Consider the following 20,611-nt stretch of genomic DNA (forward strand, 5'->3'; position numbering starts at 1 on the left):
CTGCCCTGGGCTGAATGCCCTGTGCCTTTTCCCAAGGCAGAGGCCACTCTCCCACTCCTACACCAGGGGCTCTGCTCAGGGCCTCGCACTGCATCAGGCTTGCCCTGCCTTCCATTTAGCAACAGCTTCTAAGGTGAGTTGGGATGGAAGTGGTGCTCTCTCCCGGAGCCCCACTGCATGGGGCTCGTCCAAGCCGTTTGGTGTCACCTGCCCCAGCTTCCTGGTGTCGCTCGCGCCCCTGAAGACTCCTCCTGGGGCGGGGGCATGCCCGACAGTTGGAAAACCTCTGCTCTAGATCCAGAGGCAACACGTAGGACAGTCACATGCCCCCCCACTATCAGGAGTTATGCTTTACCTCTGTATAAGGTGCCAGTTAGAGGTGAGCAAAAATGGGAATTTCCTTCTCATGGGAAATGTTGATATTTCAACATTTGTGTTCATCACAAATTGGGATGAAAAGTTAAAATATTAAAATTTTTCATGGAACAAAAAAATAAAAATAAAAATTGCATTCAGAAATGATGAAATATTTTCTTTCAGCATTTTCAGTCAAAACAAAATAGTTTGATTTTCCCAAATAAAAATGTTTTGCTTCTGTTTGTTAACTGATCTAAAATGCTTTGTTTCAAGTCAGTTCAACACTAAACTGTAGTGTCCAATTGTGGTGCATTGCCTCATGAGAGCTGTAGTTTGGGTTGCCTGATGCCCCTATTTTCCCTATTGACCAGGCACCCATGATGCACCCACCAGGCCATGCAGCACGCCACTCAGTCTGAGGAAAGACCAATGTATCCTGGGAGCGGTAGTCTGGCCAGAGAGCCAGGCACATAAAAGATAATGGAGTCCTGAACTACAACTCCCATGAAGCAATGTGACACCAGAGGGAAATGGAGTTTAATGCTGACCTGAGCTGAAATGAAACATGGAAAATTTTGATTTAGCAGAAACTGCATTTTCTGTTAGAAAATCATTCTGACAGAAAATTCCCAACCAGCTCTAGTGCCAGTAGTTGGGGCTCAAGAATAGGTAACATAGGCTCTTGGGGGTTCTGTAGGACCATGTAACAGGTTGCACCTCCTCTCCTGTCTTCTTGCTCCGTGGAAACTGCAGATTCCCTTAGTTGTACGTTCACAATACCATTTATTTAGCCCTCCATCAGGACCTGAGGGGAACAGAAGTCTTCCTTCCGTGAGGCCTCTGTGTGACTGAGCTCAGCTAGCCCTGTTCCCCCCGCTCTTCTTCTGGGCACTTCTTGTGCCTCTTTGTCAGTTTTGGGCTGATGGGCTAATTTGCTCATTATTCTACCCAGCCCACCAGCCTGATTATGTAATTACTTCTATCATCTTTCTCTGGGGAACTAGTTGGCATCTAAGTAATCAGAGTGCAGAGCTCACCCGTTCACTCTCTGCATTTGTCACAGACCAATAAAACTTGTTGAAGTGGGGGAGGGATAGTTCAGTGGTTTGAGCATTGGCCTCCTAAACCCAGGGTTGTGAGTTCAATCTTTGAGGGGGCCACTTTGGGATCTAGGGCAAAATCAGTACTTGGTCCTGCTAGTGAAGGCAGGGGGCTGGACTCGATGACCTTTCGGGGTCCCTTCCAGCTCTATGAGATAGGTATATCTCCATATATTTAAGTCTACTAAAAATGACTTTCCATCAGCTCTAACAGAAACTCCATGAGGTTCTTCCTAAGAACAAGAAGGTTGCCCACCCCATTCTGCCTAACAGACATGGCAGGGTGTTAAAAGCTGCCAGCAGTAAAGGACAGCTGCATGGAGACCCCTTTGTTCCATATTGCCACCCCTCCACCTTGCCCCCAACCCCCCTGCCATCTTGTATCAGCTGTTGTGGGAACATGCTGCCAGGGGCTCTCCTGAATGCTGATGCCTCAGACCTCATGGAAGAGAGGGGGATTTTGTACTGCTTACTGAAGACAATGGGCCTGATTTTTCACAGCCTCATTTGTATGTTGTGCATCTCAGCATGGTAGCATTTTATATAACTTTGGTTAGGGTTACCGTACGTCCGGATTTTCCCGGACATGTCCGGCTTTTTGGTCCTCAAATCCCTGTCCGGGAGAAATTTCCAAAAAGTCAAACATGTCCGGGAAAATAGGGAGGCATGGTAAGGGGATCCCGAGTGCGAGTGGCTGCAGCAAAACTTACAACTCCCGCAATCTGCCGATCTGCTGGGGCACAGAGGCGGCGGGTGGCATCCAAGCACACAGCCGCCTCCTCCCCAGGCTCCAACTTTCCCGGCTCCCGCCGCTCTCCACCACGCACCAGGGCCGAGGCAACTTCCCCAGCGCAGCAGCAGCTGGAGCCCGCCGCCTCTGTGCCCCTGCAGATCAGGGGAGTTGTTAGTTTTGCTGCAGCCACTCTCACTCGGGGTCCCCTGAGCATCTTTTGCCTGAGCGCTACCGGCTTCATGGTTTGCTGCGTGGGGAAGGGGCGGAGATGGGGTGGGGCCGGGGGCCCCCGTGTAGTGTCCTCTTTTTTCAGTGTTGAAATATGGTAACCCTAACTTTTGTACAGGTGTAAGTGACTGCATAAGGTGCAAGGCACTGGAGAATCAGGCCCACTACCTATGGTAATGTGCACTGTTTTGCCTTAGAGGTTTGGGTGTCTGTGAGTTTTGGTTCCACCCTGTTTACAGCACGAGGTCCTCAGTTTTTAGCCATTATTACTTTTACAGAACTTTCCTTGATTTCAATATGAGATTTGATTGAGTCAGAGATTTAAGATTTGACCACTGAAAATGCTGATATCTCTAGTCATACTCCATAGTTGCATAAAGGGCCAGGTCTTCAACTGGTATAAACTGGCATAGCTCTATTGGAAATATGCTGATTTACACCTGGTGAGAATCTGGCCCCAAATGTTCCATCCCTTGAAGGAATCACACTAATCTTTTAAAGCCAGAAATAAAGCCATCATATGTGTCTGCAGCAAAATTCTATTGCAGTTTCATACCAGAGCAGTGGCTGCGGGATTGTTGTTAACTCTGTCTGCAGAATGTTGTTAATTAATTAAATAAAAATTTGTCCACAAGCAAAGCTTTGAAAAAAATGTGTAATACATGTTTTAGTAACATACTAGCATAAAGAAGAACTTTTGAATCATCATCTCAATTGCGAAAGTCGTTAGCTCATTCTCGATTAAATTTGGCTGGAGTTTGAAGGGATTACTATTAGAGCAGTGAGAATGTGGGAAAACCTTCCTAGCAAGGCAGCTCACATTAACACATAAAAGTAAAGTCTCAAACTTGGCTGTGTATAAGTTCCTAACAAGATCATTATGCAGTGATCAGAATCTAAATGTGACCTAATGCCACAGATGGTTTATTTATGGTTTCAACTTGGAAAAATTTGAAGTTAACATTTTCAGTTTTATTCCTTATGGTAGGAAGGAACATTGGATAGTGGATAGTAGGGTAATGGTCCTGGTAGTAAGAACTCCTAAGCAATGGGTACATTAGAGAACTTTTACAAAAATTATTCACACTGTTGCTAACACCAGTTCAGCTGCAACATTGTTAGCAATGCTTCTGATCATTGTGTGGATGGATTGCCAGGGTCAATCAGTTAAACCTGCTTAATGAGCCTAATCAACATAGTGCTGAAAATAGGTGCTGGAGCCAGGGAGCCATCTCAAACTGCCAACACCAATGCAGATGAAATGGTGTTAGTAACGGTAAGGACTTGTTTGTTTAAATTCCTTAGTGTGGACAAGGCTCCACTGTAGTTTCTGCTCCTGACTTGATGTGACCCTCAGTGAATCACTTACCATCTTGTATTTCAGGTAAAACATCTGTAAAGTAAGTGTATAATGTGTCTTAATTAATTAATGTGTATAAAGCCCTTTGAGATTCTTGTAAAAGTATCTCATACATAGCAGTTATTATCATAATGGATGTATTTGGGCATGTGACGGAGAAGCACTGTCCTTGCCGACTCCGGGCAGTGCTATGCTACCTGTCAACATACAAGGAGTCACTCAGAGACAGGAATGAGTTGCAAGGATGGAGACAGAAGACACAGCTAGGCTACATTACAGCTGTTTACTTTATAAGTTCTTTCTTGGTGTTAGTTAAATACATATATTATTCTAAAACCTGCCTCAGTCATCACTCAAACCAGGTTTCCTGTAGATAAGCATATACTGCTCTTAATAGAGTTCCATGGCTAATGTCAGGAATAGATCAACAGAAAGGCAAAGTGGGTGAGGTAATATCTTTTACTGGACCAACTCCTGTTGGTGAGAGAGAGAGAGAGAGAGAGCGAGAGAGAGGAATATATTAGTGAATCAGAAGAGAGGCTGCCCACTCACATGTCAAGTACTTTGAAGGACTCCCTGAAGTTCCTCCCATATATGGCAACCAAGGAGAATGGCAGGCTTCCAGCCATAGTGAGGTGGGCCAGAATGCTAAAACGCTTTGGTTGGCAGTTGCCAAAGAGAAGAAAAATATTTATTTGCTTATTGCCTGGAACTCCTGAAGCCTCTGTGTGAAAACTAAGAGGCCTGGGGAGCGTCTGTGTGTCAGCGACTGTATAAACTACTTTTCAGCTGATGAGAACTATAGAGACATTAAGAAAAAAAAGGTTGTCATTCTAAAGGTAGAACAAACACAACACTGAGAGAACTTCTAAGTTGCTTGAGGCCAAATTCTACCCACAGATGCATATAAGCAGCTGCCATTAAAACCTGGGTGCTTTTGAAAACGTGGCTTTTGGAATGTGTTTCTCTGCAAGAAGGCCTGTGGTTATGAGTCATATGGCTGAACCCATGTTTAAATTCTAACGGGTGGCATATATTAGGTGGGGTTTTTCCTTTGCCCATCCCAGATCAGCTGAGTTATTCTGGTTTTACCTCATGAAGACATCTTTTCATTAAAAAAAAAAAAGAATCAGGAGAATTCATGCTGTATCTTTTAAAATATATATATATTTATTGGACTTGGGTGAATGTTTGATTGTTTTTTTCATTTTGTCCAGGAGCTCAGTAAGGAGAAAATTTAATTTTTGAAATATAAGGAAGCACAATACTTAAGTACTTACTTCTGGCAAAACTCCCATTGATATCAGAATCCGATTTGCCTGAGTAAAGTCTTCAGGACCTGAATTTATGTTTCAGAAAGGAGAAGAAACAAGTACAATTCAGAGTCAAATTAAGTTTTTTTCCTTCTCATGGTCACCACCGGTAATAAAGGTTCTTCAGGCCAAATTAAGCCATTAGCTAGGTCCATGCAACAACGTTGTTCTAAAATTATGTCTTTGCAACACTGCTTCAAACTCATTGTCTTTAATAAGTTTACACAGGTGTAACTGTATAGAATTTAGTGAACAATTCTGTTGATGATGTACATGAAAATGTTATCCATTTTTCTCTCTCTCTCTAATTGATATAAATTAATAGGAAAAAAGTACTAAAAACTTTTGTCACTAAAATCAGCCCATATGACTCAATACACACAGGATGCAATACACACAGGTGTTATGAAGGAGGTACCAGTTTTATAAAGTTGTGTTTTCAGTGTTCATAACAAAGAACAAGCAGATGCCCAATGAAATTGATATTCAACACATTTAAAACTGATAAAAGAAACAATATGGAACTCAATGCTACAATATATATTGAGCCCAAGAACCTAGCAGGATTTGTAAAATGATTGAATGCTTATATGGATCACAAGAACATTCATAGTCCCATTATTTAGGATAATATTTAAAAATGGATGGATATAACCCTCTTGCTTCAGAGCTCATGCCAACCACTAACTCATGGAGATTAGGAAGAAACTTTCCCTCTGGACAGGTTATTCTATAGTTGTCCACTACAGGGTTTCTCACATCTTCCTCTGAAAGATCTAGTACTAGGTACTGTCAGATCGGATACTGGATTAGATGGATTTCTGGTCTGATCCAGTGTGGCAATTCCTATGTTTCACTTTCTTTCTAAATGAAAAGAGTAAGAATATGTGAAATGTATTTTAGTGGAATTATTCTGGCTATTTGATTTTTAACTGAGATCAATCAGAAATAAACCTCTACCTTGATATAACGCTGTCCTCGGGAGCCAAAAAATCTTACCGCATTATAGGTGAAACCGCGTTATATCGAACTTGCTTTGATCCACCGGACTGCACAGCTCCGTCCCCCCGGAGCACTGCTTTAACGCGTTGTATCCAAATTCGTGTTATATCGGGTCGTGTTATATTGGGGTAGAGGTGTATATTATGTCTGATAGAACGAATTCTCCCGAGAAATAAATTGAGTAAAAATTATACAGTATTACAACTGCTTTCTCTAGTGAATGGAGCCTGTTTCAGTACCATAAGTCTATGGATCACATCATTACCTTTATAACAATAGTAAGTATTGACATAGGTATTTAAACCATACTGTGCCTTGATTAGTTTTAGTTACATGAACTAACTTACATTTAGTTATAGCAAAATCATTCTTTTGGCAGATTCATGGTCTGGTTTCCAAACAGTCCATCCAGATTATTAGGGTCCCTCAAACAAGGTCTTGACTTTAAATGTATATAAGTACTAAAATATTGCATGACTTTTTTTTCAAAGCGGGACTTCCATCTAGTATATAAAGAGAATGCGCAAGGCTTTTTGTAACATTGTAATGGAGGATGAGTTCAACCATGACCTTAGAAATTGGGCTTCCTAGATTACTGCAATCAGACTTGTGAAAATCATGTAATTGGTCTTTTGAAAGAAGGGAGGAGAGAATATATATTAAATATATATTTCATAGTTTTGATAACAAAGGGGAAAAATCTTTAATCTATTAACTTTTATGGCCCTTCATGGCAAATTTATTGTGTTTGTTGGATCATGTTATAATACGTCTATCATGTTTCTAAAATAATATGCTTATGCGACAGGGTGCCCTGCGTCGAGCTAGGGTGGCCGTGTCAACCCGGTGCAGGGTTGTTGCACCCCATTACACCCATCGTTGGGGTCCTTCCGTTAAGCGGGTGATTTTGGCCAAGTGGGTCCCGGCCCCTGACGGGGTCACTTAGACAAATAGCCCATAGTCTTTGGGCAGGCAAAGCAAACAAACAGTCTGGAGCCCTGGAGCCTCTTGGCTGGGGCAAAACGAACAACCAGTCTAGAGCCCTGCAGTCTCCTAGGTGAGGCAGGCAGCAACACTTGGGGAATTAGCCCCCTGGAGGGGCAAAGCAGTAAGCAGATTGCAGCCCCAGTCTATGGCCCTGCAGCCTCCTGGCTGGGGCAGGCAGTTGCCCCGGGGGAATTAGCCCTCTGGGCAGGACAAAATATCAATCATTCTACGGCCCCTGGGTGGGGCAAAACAAACAAACAGTCTATAGGCCTTACTACCTACCCTCTGGGCTGGGCTATAGAATAGGCAGCAGCTTCCTCAGCGGGCAGTGGGTTGGCTTCCCCAGCAGTAGCCGCAGTCAGTGAGTCGCCTGGAGTGTAGTCCGGGTCTTCAGGCTCTACTGCCAGGAGCGTTACAGGAACGGGCACGGTATGTCCTTCCTCCTCCATTAACACCCCCCCCCCCCCGACTCAGCTGGGCAGCCTCCTTTTATCTGTCTTCTCCACCTGGAGCATGCGTAGCAGGGGAAAGGGGGCATGGCCACCTGGGCCCACAATGATTGGTCCGTCCCCGAAGGCCCAGTGCAGGGTTGGTACACCCCATCACAGCCTATCATAAATAATCTCCCAACCATACTATAAAGTGGAATAGTCTTGCTTGAATACACATTACTAAACTGTGTTATAAACATATTACTGCATTATGTTATAGACAACTGTGTATCACAATTTAGTAACATGTTTTGGTCCCAATTACAAGTCAAGACTAGACCCTTTTATAACACAGATGGGGACTAGTGTTTTATAACACAATCCATGAACAACTTAGATTTGAATGTGTAGACAGGTCCATAAGGGCCTGATCCTGTTCCCATTGAAATCTGTGAGAGATTTGTCACTAACTTAATTGAAGAAAAATCCGGAAGTAAGTAATGAAAGTGGATCAATACTAGCACCAGTGTTCTTTGAATTCCCCACATATTCCCATTGTTTTCTAACTGATTTATGCTGGGAACGAGAAATGATCACTCTGTGGTCACATTGCAATTACCTGACCTTCTTCAATCAAATTAAGTAAAAGATTAGATACTAAACAGAATTTTGCACAGATTAGAATTTGGTTTTCAGTAGAAATTGCCTGTCAAGAGAGGAAAATTTTATGGTTAAGATGATGGGCTAGGACTCAGGAGGAGCTGGCTTCAATTCCTGGCTTTGCCACAGACTTCCTTTGTAATCTTAGGAGAGTCACTCTGTGTCTCAGTTCCTCATCTGTAAAAATTCAGACAACACTTCCGTACTTCACTGGGTGTTGTGGGGACAAAGTCACTATTATTTGCAAGGCCCTCAGATATTATGTGACAGGGCCCACATGACAGATGGGTGCATAACAAAAAAGTAGAAAATATTTTTGATTATGGAATTTTCCCCCTTACTGTATAGATCACTCATTTTTAATATTATTTTATTCCTTTCATATTTCATAAGCAATGTTGATATGGGAATAGGATGATATCTCAATTTATTGCAGTAAGGTCAGTATCTTGATAAGGTAAATATTTACTTTTTTAGACTAACCACTGCAACGTTGGATGAGATGAGGAAGGGGCCTTACATTTGAAAACATACAGAAATGAAAAAAGTAGAAATCTAGAAAATGTAAAGACATTGTTTCCAGGGATAATTAATTTTTTTTCTTAATAGAGGTTTAGCCTACTCTGATGTCTGAATAACAGGCATTGCTCCTGCTAAGAACAGTGTAGGAAGATGTAAGACTGTATGTGTGCGCATGTACACTCCTTACTTATATTTGTACACTCTTGACTCATAGCTTGTAGACCACTATGACCCCTGGATCCCTTTCCTCAGTACTCCTTCCTAGGCAGTCATTTCCCATTTTGTATGTGTGCAACTGATTGTTCCTTCCTAAGTGGAGTACTTTGCATTTGTCCTTTTTGAATTTCATCCTATTTACTTCAGACCATTTCTCCAGATCATTTTGAATTACAATCCTATCCTCCAAAGCACTTGCAAACCCTCCTAGCTTGGTATCCTCCACAAATTTTATATGTGTACTCTTTATGCCATTATCTAAATCATTGATGAAGATATTGAACAGAACAGGACCCAGAATTGATCCCTGCGGGGCCCCACTCATTATGCCCTTCTAGCATGACTGTGAACCACTGATAACTATTCTCTGGGAACTGTTTTCCAACCAGTTTTGCACCCACCTAATAGTAGCTCCATCTAGGTTGAATTTCCCTAGTTTGTTTATGAGAAGGTCATGCGAGACAGTATAAAAAGCATTACTAAATTCAAAATATACCACGTCTACCATTTCTCCCCTATCCACAAGGCTTGTTACCCTGTCAAAGAAAGCTATCAGGTTGGTTTGACATGATTTGTTCTTGACAAATCCATGTTGACTGTTACTTAGCACCTTATTATCTTCTAGATGTTTGCAAATTGTTTGTTTAATTATTTGCTCCATTAGCTTTCCGGATACAGAAGTTAAGATGACTGGTCTGTAATTCTTGGGTTGTCCTTATTTCCTTTTTTCTAGATTGGCACAATATTTGCCCTTTTCCAGTCTTCTGGAATCTCTCTCATCTTCCATGACTTTTCAAAGATAATCACTAATGGCTCAGATATCTCCTCAGTTAGCTCCTTGATATAGGATGCATTTTATCAGGACCTGGTGACTTGAGAAATCTAACATGTCTAAGTATTTTTAACTTGTTCTTTCCCTATTTTAGCCTCTGATCCTACCTCATTTTCATTGGCATTCACTATGTTAGACGTCCAATCACCACCAACCTTCTTGGTGAAAACTGAAACAAAGAAGTCATTTAGCACTTCTGCCATTTCCACATTTTCTGTTATTGCTTTTCCCCCCTCATTGAGTAACGGGCCTACCATGTCCTTTTGTTCTAATGTATTTGTAGAATGTTTTCTTGTTACCCTTTATGTGTCTAGCTAGTTTGATCTCGTTTTGTGCCTTGGCCTTTCTAATATTTGTATTATTTATTTATATTCATCCTTTGTAATTTGACCTAGTTTCCACTTTTTTAAGACTCTTTTTTGATTTTTAGATCATTGAAATTCTTCTGGTTAAGCCAGGGTGGTCTCTTGCCATACTTCCTATCTTTCCTACACAGAGGGATAGTTTGCTCTTATGCCCTTAATAATGTCTCTTTGAAAAACTGCCAACTGTCTTCAAATGTTTTTCTCCTGAGACTTGCTTCCCACGGGATCTTACCTACTTAACTCCCTGAGTTTGCTAAAGTCTGCCTTCTTGAAATCCATTGTCTTTACAGTAACTCCTCGCTTAATGTTGAAGTTATGTTCCTGAAAAATGTAACTTTAAGCAAAATGATGTTAAGCGAATCCAATTTCCCCATAAGAATTAATGTAAATATGCAGGGGTTAGGTTCCAGGGAAATTTTTATATACACACACAGTATAAGTTTTAAACAAACAATTTAATACCGGTACACAGCAATGATGATAATGAAGCTTGGGTGAGGTGGTGGTCAGTGGGTGGGATAAGAGTGCATAAGAGTGAAGTAAACAGTTGATGAATATTCCATAGTTTGTGTGGCCCTGAAAACAGCCTCATGCAGGCTTCCGCAACCATACATCAAAAACAAGGAGCACTGTGGGGCAGGTCTGTGTGGCTAGCACCTGGATGAGAGTAGAAGCCTTGAGGACACTAGGTTTTAGAATGCTACAATGTTAATGTTACAACTTAGAATCTGTCTACACTGAAAACACTGCAGTAGCACAGCTGCAGCACTTCAGTTGCACCGCTGTAGTGCTTCAGTGTAGTCACTACATACATCGACAGGAGGGATTCTCCCGTCAGCATAGGTAATCCACTTCCCCGAGAGGCGGGAGCACTGGCTATACCCGTGTTTCGGTCAACATAGCTACGTCTCTCAGGGGTGTGGATTTTTCACACCCCTTAGAGACGTAGCTATGCCAATGTAAGTTCCCAGTGTAGACCAGCCTTATATATATGACTTATGTTTACACTGCCGGTTTTCTTGTATCTGTTTTTACTCTTTCTGTAGCAATGGACACACCATATAGGAGATAACCTCTAGATCAAACAAAGAGGATTAAGGGGCCCTTCTATACCTTTGCCTCTCTGTTTGGTGAATAGATGGCATGTAGTTTAAACGTCTCCTTTTTTGTTTCCTGCCTGGACATGTCAGTATGTTGAAAAAAAAATCAGAAAATATGGCCCAGATTAACCCCACATCTGTAGGGGTTGCAAAGTTGCACTCTTAGATTCCATGAGGCAGCTGCAACCAAGAAGAGCTTCATTCCCTAGGTATCAGTAATACCATTGTACAACCTCTGATGTTCAGCTTTAACATACATATCTGGGGCTCCATAGAAACCCTGAGAATGAAGACTGCCCGGTGTCTCTCACATTCTTCAGCCCCATCCATTTTTATGGGTTACATTGTCTGACTCCAGGGTCTGTGAGCAGACCAAGGATTACAGGTAGTTTGCACTGTTTTGTTGTTATTCCTGGTAGAGTTTGTGCTGCCAGGGGCCTGCAATGAATCTGGACCAACAACTTGATTGTGTTAGATCCCTGGTCCTCTGAAGTAATCTTGTTATTTTATCCCCTTGTGATTTGGTGTAAAAAAGATAAATAATGCAGAGTGAATTGTAAACCAATAGACCAAATTGTTTAGTCAAAAGCGGAAAAGTTTTTTTTTGACTTCATTATTTTCATATAAGCAAATGAGATTTAAAAAAAATTAGAACTTTTTAAAAAGCTGTATATTTTGAATAACTTAAACATTATTGTTGAAAAGTGTAGCCAATTTCTGGACTACACTTGTGGTTTGTTATTTAGAATGTTCAAGAGACCAGCTAACTAAGTTTAACCAAATTTATTGCCTAAATACAAAACAGTAGAATACGAAAAAGAGACATACATACCCTCCTTCTGGGAAGCAATTCTTATCTCACAGTACGTTCAACTTACACTAAAGATGTACTGCAAAGATACACGCTCAAACCCACTTCTGTTTATATTTCTTGTTTACAAGCTAAAAGTCTCCTATATGTAAGTTTAAGTTTAAGCCATTAGTTTGTGCCAGTTTTGTCCTGGGTACCTTCCTATCCCTTTCCCATATCTCATTTTGAATACTTCATTCCAAGTGTTGATGAGCCATAGAAGTACTTCCTAAATTAAATTAATGGAGATATCCTATCTCCTAGAACTGGAAGGGACCTTGAAAGGTCATCAAGTCCAGCCCCCTGCCTTCACTAGCAGGACCAAGTACAGATTTTGCCCTAGATCCCTAAGTGGCCCCCTCAAGGATTGAACTCACAATCCTGGGTTTAGCAGGCCAATGCTCAAACCACTGAGCTATCCCTCCCCCCAACTCTACTTGGTACAGAGTATTCATGCGTCTTTGATTTGACAAGTTTCCTACTAGTATTCCTGATAAGGCCTCAGTATTGTGTCCAGTTCTGGATGCCACATTTCAGGAAAGATGTGGACAAATTGGAGAAAGTCTAGAGGAGAGCAACAAAAATGATAAAAGATCTAGAAAAAATGAGCTATGAGGAAAGTTTGAAATAAATGGATTTATTTAGTCTGGAGAAGAGAAGACTGAGGTGGGACATGATAGTTTTCAAGTACATAAAAGGTTGTTACAAGGAGGAGGGTGAAATATTGTTCCCATTAACCTCTGACGATAAGACAAGAAGCAATGAGCTTAAACTGCAGCAAGGGAGGTTTAGGATGGACATTAGGAAAAAATTCCTAACTGTCAGGGTAGTTAAGCACTGGAACGAATTGCTGAGGGAGGTTGTGGAATCGCTGTCATTGGACGTTTTTAAGAACAGGTTAGACATACACCTCTCAGGAATGGTCTAGTTATTACATAGTCCTGCCTTGAGTGCAGGGGACTGGAGCGGGGTTGCCAACGTTGTAATCACACAAAACCAAACACCTCTGTCACACCCCTTCTCTGAGGCCCCGCCCATGGCCTGCGCCTTCTCAGAGGCCCTGCCCTGCTCACTCCATCCTCCTTCCCTCCGTCGGTCAGGGCTGGGGGTGCAGGCTTTGGGGAGGGGCTGGGGATGAGGGGTTTGGAGTGTAGGAGAGGGCTCCGGGCTGGGGAAGGGGCTGCGGGTGTGGGCTCTGGGGTGGGGCTAGGGATGAGGGGTTTAGGGTGCAGAAGGGGGCCCTGGGCTGGGCCAGGGCATTGGGGTGGTGTGGGGGGGTGAGAGCTTCGGCTGGGGTGGGGCTGGGGATGAGGGGTTTGGAGTGAAGGAGGGGACTGCGGGCTCGGCCAGGGGATTGGGGTGTGGGGTGTGTGTGAGGGCTTCGGCTGGGGGTGGGGCCAGGGATGAGGGATTTGGGGTGCAGGAGGGGGCTCTGGGCTGGGCCAGGGGGTTGGGGTCTGGAGGGGTGCAGGGTCCCTGCAGCACTTACTGCGGCTCTGAGGAAGCAGCCGCCAGGTCCCTTCAGCCTCTAGGTGCATGGGCGGCCAGGTGGCTCTGCGTGGTGTGCGCTGCCTTTGCGCCCACAGGCACCGCCCCCCCCTTGCAGCTCCCATTGGTTGCGGTTCCCAACCAATGGGAGCTGCGGGGAGCAGTACTTGGTGCGGGGGCAGCATGTGGAGCCTCCCAGTCCCTGGCTGCCCTAGTGCCTAGGGGCTGCAGGGACCTGGCAGCCGCTTCTGGGAGCAGCGTGGAGCCAGGGCAGGTTGGGAGCCTGCCCTAGCCCTGGGCCCCTGCTGCGCTGCCATCTGGACTTTTCACGGCCTGGTTGGCAGTGTCGACTGGAGCCACTAAGGTCCCTTTTTGACCAGGTGTTCCTTCCATTCCTAGACTAGATGACCTCTCAAGGTTTCTTCCAGTCCTACACTTCTATGATTCTAATGCCAAAGCTGACTTCAGCTTTGCAAAGTGTAGTGGGATATGGTGAATGGAATTGTGGGAAGAGCATAATACATTAATTTAGCATAACTTCCCAACACTTTAGGGGTGTAATATATATTATATTAATGTGGTATTTACTATGCCTAACACATTGTAGGAATGTAGGCTAACTGAATTAAACATGGGGGAGGCCTTATTTCTTGGAAGACAGGAATACAGTGGGTAAATCAATTAGCAGACTGAAAACGGAATATTTGTGCTAAGATAAGTCAATGGATTAGTAAGATAAGAGGCAGAACTGTACAGAGCATGCTGTACAGGGATCGGTTCCTACAAAGTAACTAAGCCAATCACAAAATGTGTTATGCAGTGTATAGTTAATGCAATGAGATGTGTAAATGTATGTGGAAGGGAGAGGTTTGCTGTGTAACTTTGGATATGTGGTATGCCCTACTCCCAGGCCCCTCATGCTTTAGTCTAATCAGCTCAGAGTAGCTTTGCTGTATGCCAAATAAAGGAAACTGAGTGATGAGACTGGAGTCAAACTGAGTTCTTGGGGAACTGAGTGGAAAAGTCTCAGGGAGACCCCAACATACATGTACTGGCTGACAACACGAACACCAATCATTTTGGAAGCTCAGTGTTTCACTTCAGGTCATATTTGTTAAATGTTTCTTTTCATGTCTACACTACGGGATTATTCCGATTTTACAGAAACCGTTTTTTGAAAACAGATTGTATAAAGTCAAATGCATGTGGCCACACTAAGCACATTAATTCGGCGGTGTGCGTCTATGTACCGGGGCTAGTGTCGATCGTGCTGTTCATGCCGTGGAACGCCGATTCTGGGTCCGAGAAACAAGCACAGACTGGTGGGACCGCATAGTGTTGCAGGTGTGGGACGATTCCCAGTGGCTGCGAAATTTTCGCATGCGTAAGGGCACTTTCATGGAACTTTGTGACTTGCTTTCCCCTGACCTGAAGCGCCAGAATACCAAGATGAGAGCAGCCCTCACAGTTGAGAAGTGAGTGGCGATAGCCCTGTGGAAGCTTGCAACGCCAGACAGGTACCGGTCAGTCGGGAATCAATTTGGAGTGGGCAAATCTACTGTGGGGGCTGCTGTGAGGCAAGTAGCCAAAGCAATCACTGAGCTGCTGCTACCAAAGGTAGTGACTCTGGGAAACGTGCAGGTCATAGTGGATGGCTTTGCTGCAATGGGATTCCCTAACTGTGGTGGGGCGATAGATGGAACCCATATCCCTATCTTGGCACCGGAGCACCAGGGCAGCCAGTACGTAAACCGAAAGGGGTACTTTTCAATGGTGCTGCAAGCACTAGTGGATCACAAGGAACGTTTCACCAACATCAACATGGGATGGCCGGGAAGGGTTCATGATGCTCACGTCTTCAGGAGCGCTACTCTGTTTAAACGGTTGCAGCAAGGGACTTACTTCCCAGACCAGAAAATAACAGTTGGGGATGTTGAAATGCCTATAGTTATCCTTGGGGACCCAGCCTACCCCTTAATGCCATGTCTCATGAAGCCATACACAAATTTTGTGTGGGTAACACCAGTTCTATTCACATCATGTAAAGCAAAACTGTACTCATTTTCCTCAGACTTGCCTGCGCCATATAATTAAGTTACAGGGAGTGCCGCTGATGGACCTCAGTCCTTTCCATCATCTTCTGTATTTCCATGCAGTAATCAGACTACAAGATGATGATGATAATGTGGGAGAGAATAGCGAGCTCTGTTGTCATCAGATGAATTCAATAAGCTCTGTGACTGCAGGGCCGCACAGAGGATTCAGGGGGTCTGGGGTCTTCGGTGGCGGGGGGCCCCCGTCGCTGAATTGCCGCCGAAGACCCGGCACTTCGGCGGCGGGTCCTGGGGCGGAAGGACCCCCCGCCATGGGTCTTCAGGGCACTTCGGTGGCGGGTCCCAGAGCGGAAGGACCCCCCGCCTCCGAATTGCCGCCGAAGACCCGGAGCGGAAGAAGCTCCGGGGGCCCGGGCCCCACGAGAGTTTTCCGGGGCCCCCGGAGCAAGTGAAGGACCCCGCTCCAGGGCCCCCGAAAAACTCTCGTGGGGGCCCCTGCGGGGCCCAGGGCAAGTTGCCCCACTTGCCCCCCCTCTGGGCGGCCCTGTGTGACTACTTTAGGTCCAAACCAATGGCTGAATCAATGAGGGTGCAGAGAGGTATTCCTGCTGCACCCTCTTCCACAGGAATCCTGCCACTGCAAGACAGAGAAGGATTCCCCAGGATCCAGGCCAAGGTGATGCTCTGTAAGGGTCACTTTGCTGCTTCACTGAGCAGGATCATGGTGCATGCTCATTAGATGCTGATGTTGCTCTCTGATCTGCTGGCCATGGTCCCTTAAGTTGGTGTACCACTGAGTGCATTCCTGGATGCTAGAGAGGGATGCTACCTAACAGTTTGTATGGGTGGGAATCTTGTCCTGCCTTCCCCTTCCTTTGTGTATTAGCCCTTAACTGGCATGCTTCTTTGCTTACTTTTTAGCAGACAAGATGTGTCAACTCCTCAGTTTGGGCAGTTTGTTTTTTATTTGTTGGTTTCTCTGATTTGCTTTTTGTTAGAAAGACAAGGTGGGTGATGTAATAGCTTTTATTGAACCAACTTCTGTTGGTGGGAGAGACAAGCTTTCAAGCTTACATGGAGCTCACTGTCTTATTAGTTTTGATGATCTAAGGCCATTATTAGGACAGAGCTTTTTAGCTTTGCAAAAGATGAATAGTGAGTTAGTTTCACTATGGGATCAGTTGAATGAAATGCTTGGAGGCGATTCTTCTATCCGAGAGAGCTCACCAGTATAGAAAGCATTTAAAATACTTTTATAATGTAACTAATGAACTGCACTACACATTTGGCACAACACCAAGAATGAGATTTTGTGCCTCTTAGACCACCCTATGCCTGTCCCTACTAATAGCTGTTCAGTTTTTCAATTTTTTCCAAACTGATACACAAGAACTAAATAAAGGAGTGAAGCATTTGGAAGAAAGAATATTGGCCAATAGCCATTGGTGTGCTAGAGCAGTGGTCAGAACATCTGGAGAGAAGAGATGGGATTACATGCCACCTTTCTGCTCTCTTGGTCCTGGGACCTACGAGGGCCTGAACTTGCCTTGGCACAAAGCTGCTCTAACTTGCAATAGTAGATATAGGCCCCCAAGGAGCTGCTTTACTTGCCAGTGCATGGTTTTGTAGTCCTGCCCCTTCAAGCTCTGACACATCTTCTCCTCAGCCTGGAATGCCACCTATTCCGGGTCAGGTTCGGGGGATAGGAACTGCAGGAATGTGAATGCTCTGTGAGGATTGTTAGTTAATTGTTGCTGAGGATGCAAGTCACTAAGACCTACAATATTTTTAATGTTGATGTTTTTGATAAAATGAGGCTTGCTGGCAGAACTTTATTTTATTTTTCTCTTCCCTTCTTAATTTAGGTTCCTTTGGAACTCTTGTTCTTCCAGCAGTAAGTATTCTTTTCTGGTCCTACTTGACATTCATAGCAAATGTTTATGTTGGATAACTGCAGTCTCTCAATGCTTCTTTTATTGACTTAGGTTGATGACATGATGTATTTTAGTGTTGTGCACGATGCAAATTATTTTCATACTCATAGAATGGATGCCCCAGATGACCAGTGAGCCAGGGAGGTCCAAATCCAAATGATTTGTAGCTTGTTACAGAATAATTGAAGGGTTTAGAAGGCAAGTCCCAGCATCAGCTGGCAGAGGACTCTAACATCTGAACAGCCTTTACACTGCTTAGTTTATGATTGCTAGACATCATTCTTCCCAACACACTGTGAATGCAGGATGAATAGTGCCAAAACCCCCATCCACAAATATTACATCAAAATTTTAAACAATTTCACATTGATTGTGTTCATACACAATACCCTTTTGGAATTGCATTCTCTAGCAAACAAAGTTTCCAACTTAAAACAATATGTTAATCAGATATTGCAAAATGTATGTGGAAAGTGAATTCTGAATTTGTAATCATAAGTATTCACATTGGAAACCTGATTTTAAGAGCTATGCTATCCTATCAAGGAACACATTTTACCAAGGGCTAGTTTTCAAAGGTTCTGAGCATCAGCAACTCCAAATGAAGTCAATGGGAGATGCAGAAGCTAACCATCTTTAAAATTCAGACTCCAAATAACGTGTGTATTCAGTCAAAACAATTGAATGGGACTGACAAATATCAAATATTTGAAGCAACACTCACAGTGAATAGTTTGTGAATTGTGAGAAATCCATAGGTTGCAATATATTTGCACAAAACATTCATTCAGCAAACAGACTAAGAATTGCAGCCCATTCATGGATACTTCATGAACAGAAAAGAGTTTAATTCACTGGCTATATTAATTATTATGAATTATTTGCTCACTTCTTAAAGAGCCATTACATCTCCTCAAACCACTCCCATCTTGGGGGAGATATGAATGTGACCAGAGCACACATCAGTTCCTGGTGATCCCCACCCACCGTAGTGGCCTTTAGGGGACTAGTACAAGCCTGCACAATTTAGAGCAGCCCCGAGGCTGTGCTAATTTGAGATGAAGACTGAAATTATGTACCGGCCAGTTCCAGGAAGCGTTAGATCTAAAGGTGACTCTGATGCAACCTGAGGTGTCTATAGAGTTCAGCTTATAGTGTTTTTAATTACTACTATCTGAAGCTATGATAACTAAGGCTAAGATTTTGTCATGGTTATTTTTAGTAAAAGTCAGGGACAGATCATGGGCAATAAACAAAAATTTATGGAGCCCGTGACCTGTTCGTGACTTTGCTAAAAATAACCAGGGAACAGGGCTAGATAGGGGGGAGGACTGGAGTCCCATGGGGGGACTGACAGGCCGAACTTGGCTCTGGGGGGGCGCAGCCATGGGGGGCACACAGCCCACGCTCCAGAACTGGCCGCAACTGCGGGACAGGGATGTGCAGATCCGACTGAAGCTCCTGCCAAGCCCTAGCCACAGCTGGAGAGGGATGCACAGCGAGGGCCGACTCTAGGTTTTTTGCTGCCCCAAGCAAAAACATTTTTGGCTGCCCTCCACCCCAGCCCTGGGCTCTCCCGCCACCCCACTGCACCCGCCTGCTGCCCCAGCCCTGGGTCACTGGTAACTCGCTCCCACGGCGGGTCATTCAGCAGGAATTTTGGATGTGCACGGAACACAGACAGGATTCGTTCCCATATGGTTACAGAACTGCAGTAAAGTGGAACAATTTTCAGCTTCTGTGATTGAAGGATATCTGGATGCATATTCTAAGGCTGTCCTACATAAATGAGGAAAAGTTGAGGTGCCTTTATTATTCTTTTGTTCCATTCTTTGTTTCTATGGGGAATTTGCCAATGCAATATTACTGTCTTCCTTTTAAACAAATAAAACTAAAACTTAAATAAAATAAAATAAAATAAAAGCAATGGCTTGTCGAAAATAGCAATTCCAGTCCTAATAACCACTGGGAAGCATTTCTTGCTCAATTTATTCAACTTTTTCTACAGCAAGTTACAGTGGATCAGTATATTTGATTTGGGAGAAATAAAGTAACAGCTGCTCAAATTGAGCTTGAGCACTCCTGATTTTTGAGGGTGTTCAAATCTGGAAGGCAGGTGCTAGATTCCCCTTCTGAATATTAGCTAAATCTGGAAAAGAAAAGTCAGTTTCTGCTTCCATGGCTCAGAAGTGTAAATCCTCCTATGTGCTTGGTACTGTATCTAAAGCTGCCCAGGTCCTAGTAGAGCCTCCCCTCCCTTTTCATTTTAAATTCTATTGGGATCTCCCTTGCTAGGCTTCAGATAGAGAGGTGCACTGTCCATTTAGTCCACCCAATTCTTTCTTTGGGGGACAGCCCAGGGCTGGGGCGGCAGGAGGTGCAGGTGGGGGCCAGAGCTGGGACAGCACGGGGTGCAGATGTGTGGCGGGGAGAAGAGCCAAGTCTGGGGTGGCAAGAGATGCGGGTGGGGGGAGAGCCCAGGGCTGGGGCAGCAGGGGGGGTGCAGGTGGGGGCCAGAGCTGGGGCAGCAGGGGGTGTGGGTGGGGGAGAGTCCAGGGCTGGGGTGGGAGGCAGCAAAAAACCTAGAGCTGGCTCTGTCACTACCATTCACAGCAAGCTGCAGCATAAGGTTTCATTCCACACTCCTTTTCCCTCCCTTTCCTGTTAATTGCGGCCGAGGGAATGCTGGGAAATGTAGTTCTTTCCCTGCTCCAGGGCTGGCTCTATAGGCAGGGAGCTAACCAAGGAACTAGCTCCCAGGCCCCCCTGTTGGTTCTCAGCTCCCATGCTGGATTCTTGCGTCCCTTGCAAATTTGCTGCCCCAAGCAACTGGTTGCTTTGCTGGTGCCTAGAGCCAGCCCTGTGCACAGCCCTGGGAAGCCGTGAGGGGGGTGTGTGGCCCTGGCTGCAGCCCCACCAAGCCCGAGACGCTATGAGGCTAGGGCACATGGTCCCAGCTGCAGCCCCTGGTGGAAGTTGCAGGGCTGAGGCACACGACCACGGCTGCAGCCCCACCGAGCCCCAGCAGAAGCCTCCGGGCAGGGGCACGTAGCCCTGGCTGCAGCCCTTGGTGGAAGCC

General features: G+C 44.5%; 1 protein-coding gene across 1 annotated transcript in view; it reads left to right on the forward strand.

Annotated features, from left to right (window-relative positions):
- Positions 1-20,611, forward strand: part of CD109 (CD109 molecule) — a 120,599-nt gene that overhangs the window by 20,648 nt on the left and 79,340 nt on the right. Inside the window, exon 3 of the mRNA XM_005312517.5 lies at positions 17,464-17,492. Within this exon, the coding sequence (XP_005312574.2) occupies positions 17,464-17,492 (29 nt within the window). The remainder of the gene's footprint in view (positions 1-17,463; positions 17,493-20,611) is intronic.

This window comes from Chrysemys picta, chromosome 3 (assembly GCF_011386835.1).
Source record: "Chrysemys picta bellii isolate R12L10 chromosome 3, ASM1138683v2, whole genome shotgun sequence".
Classification (NCBI taxonomy): Eukaryota; Metazoa; Chordata; order Testudines; family Emydidae; genus Chrysemys; species Chrysemys picta.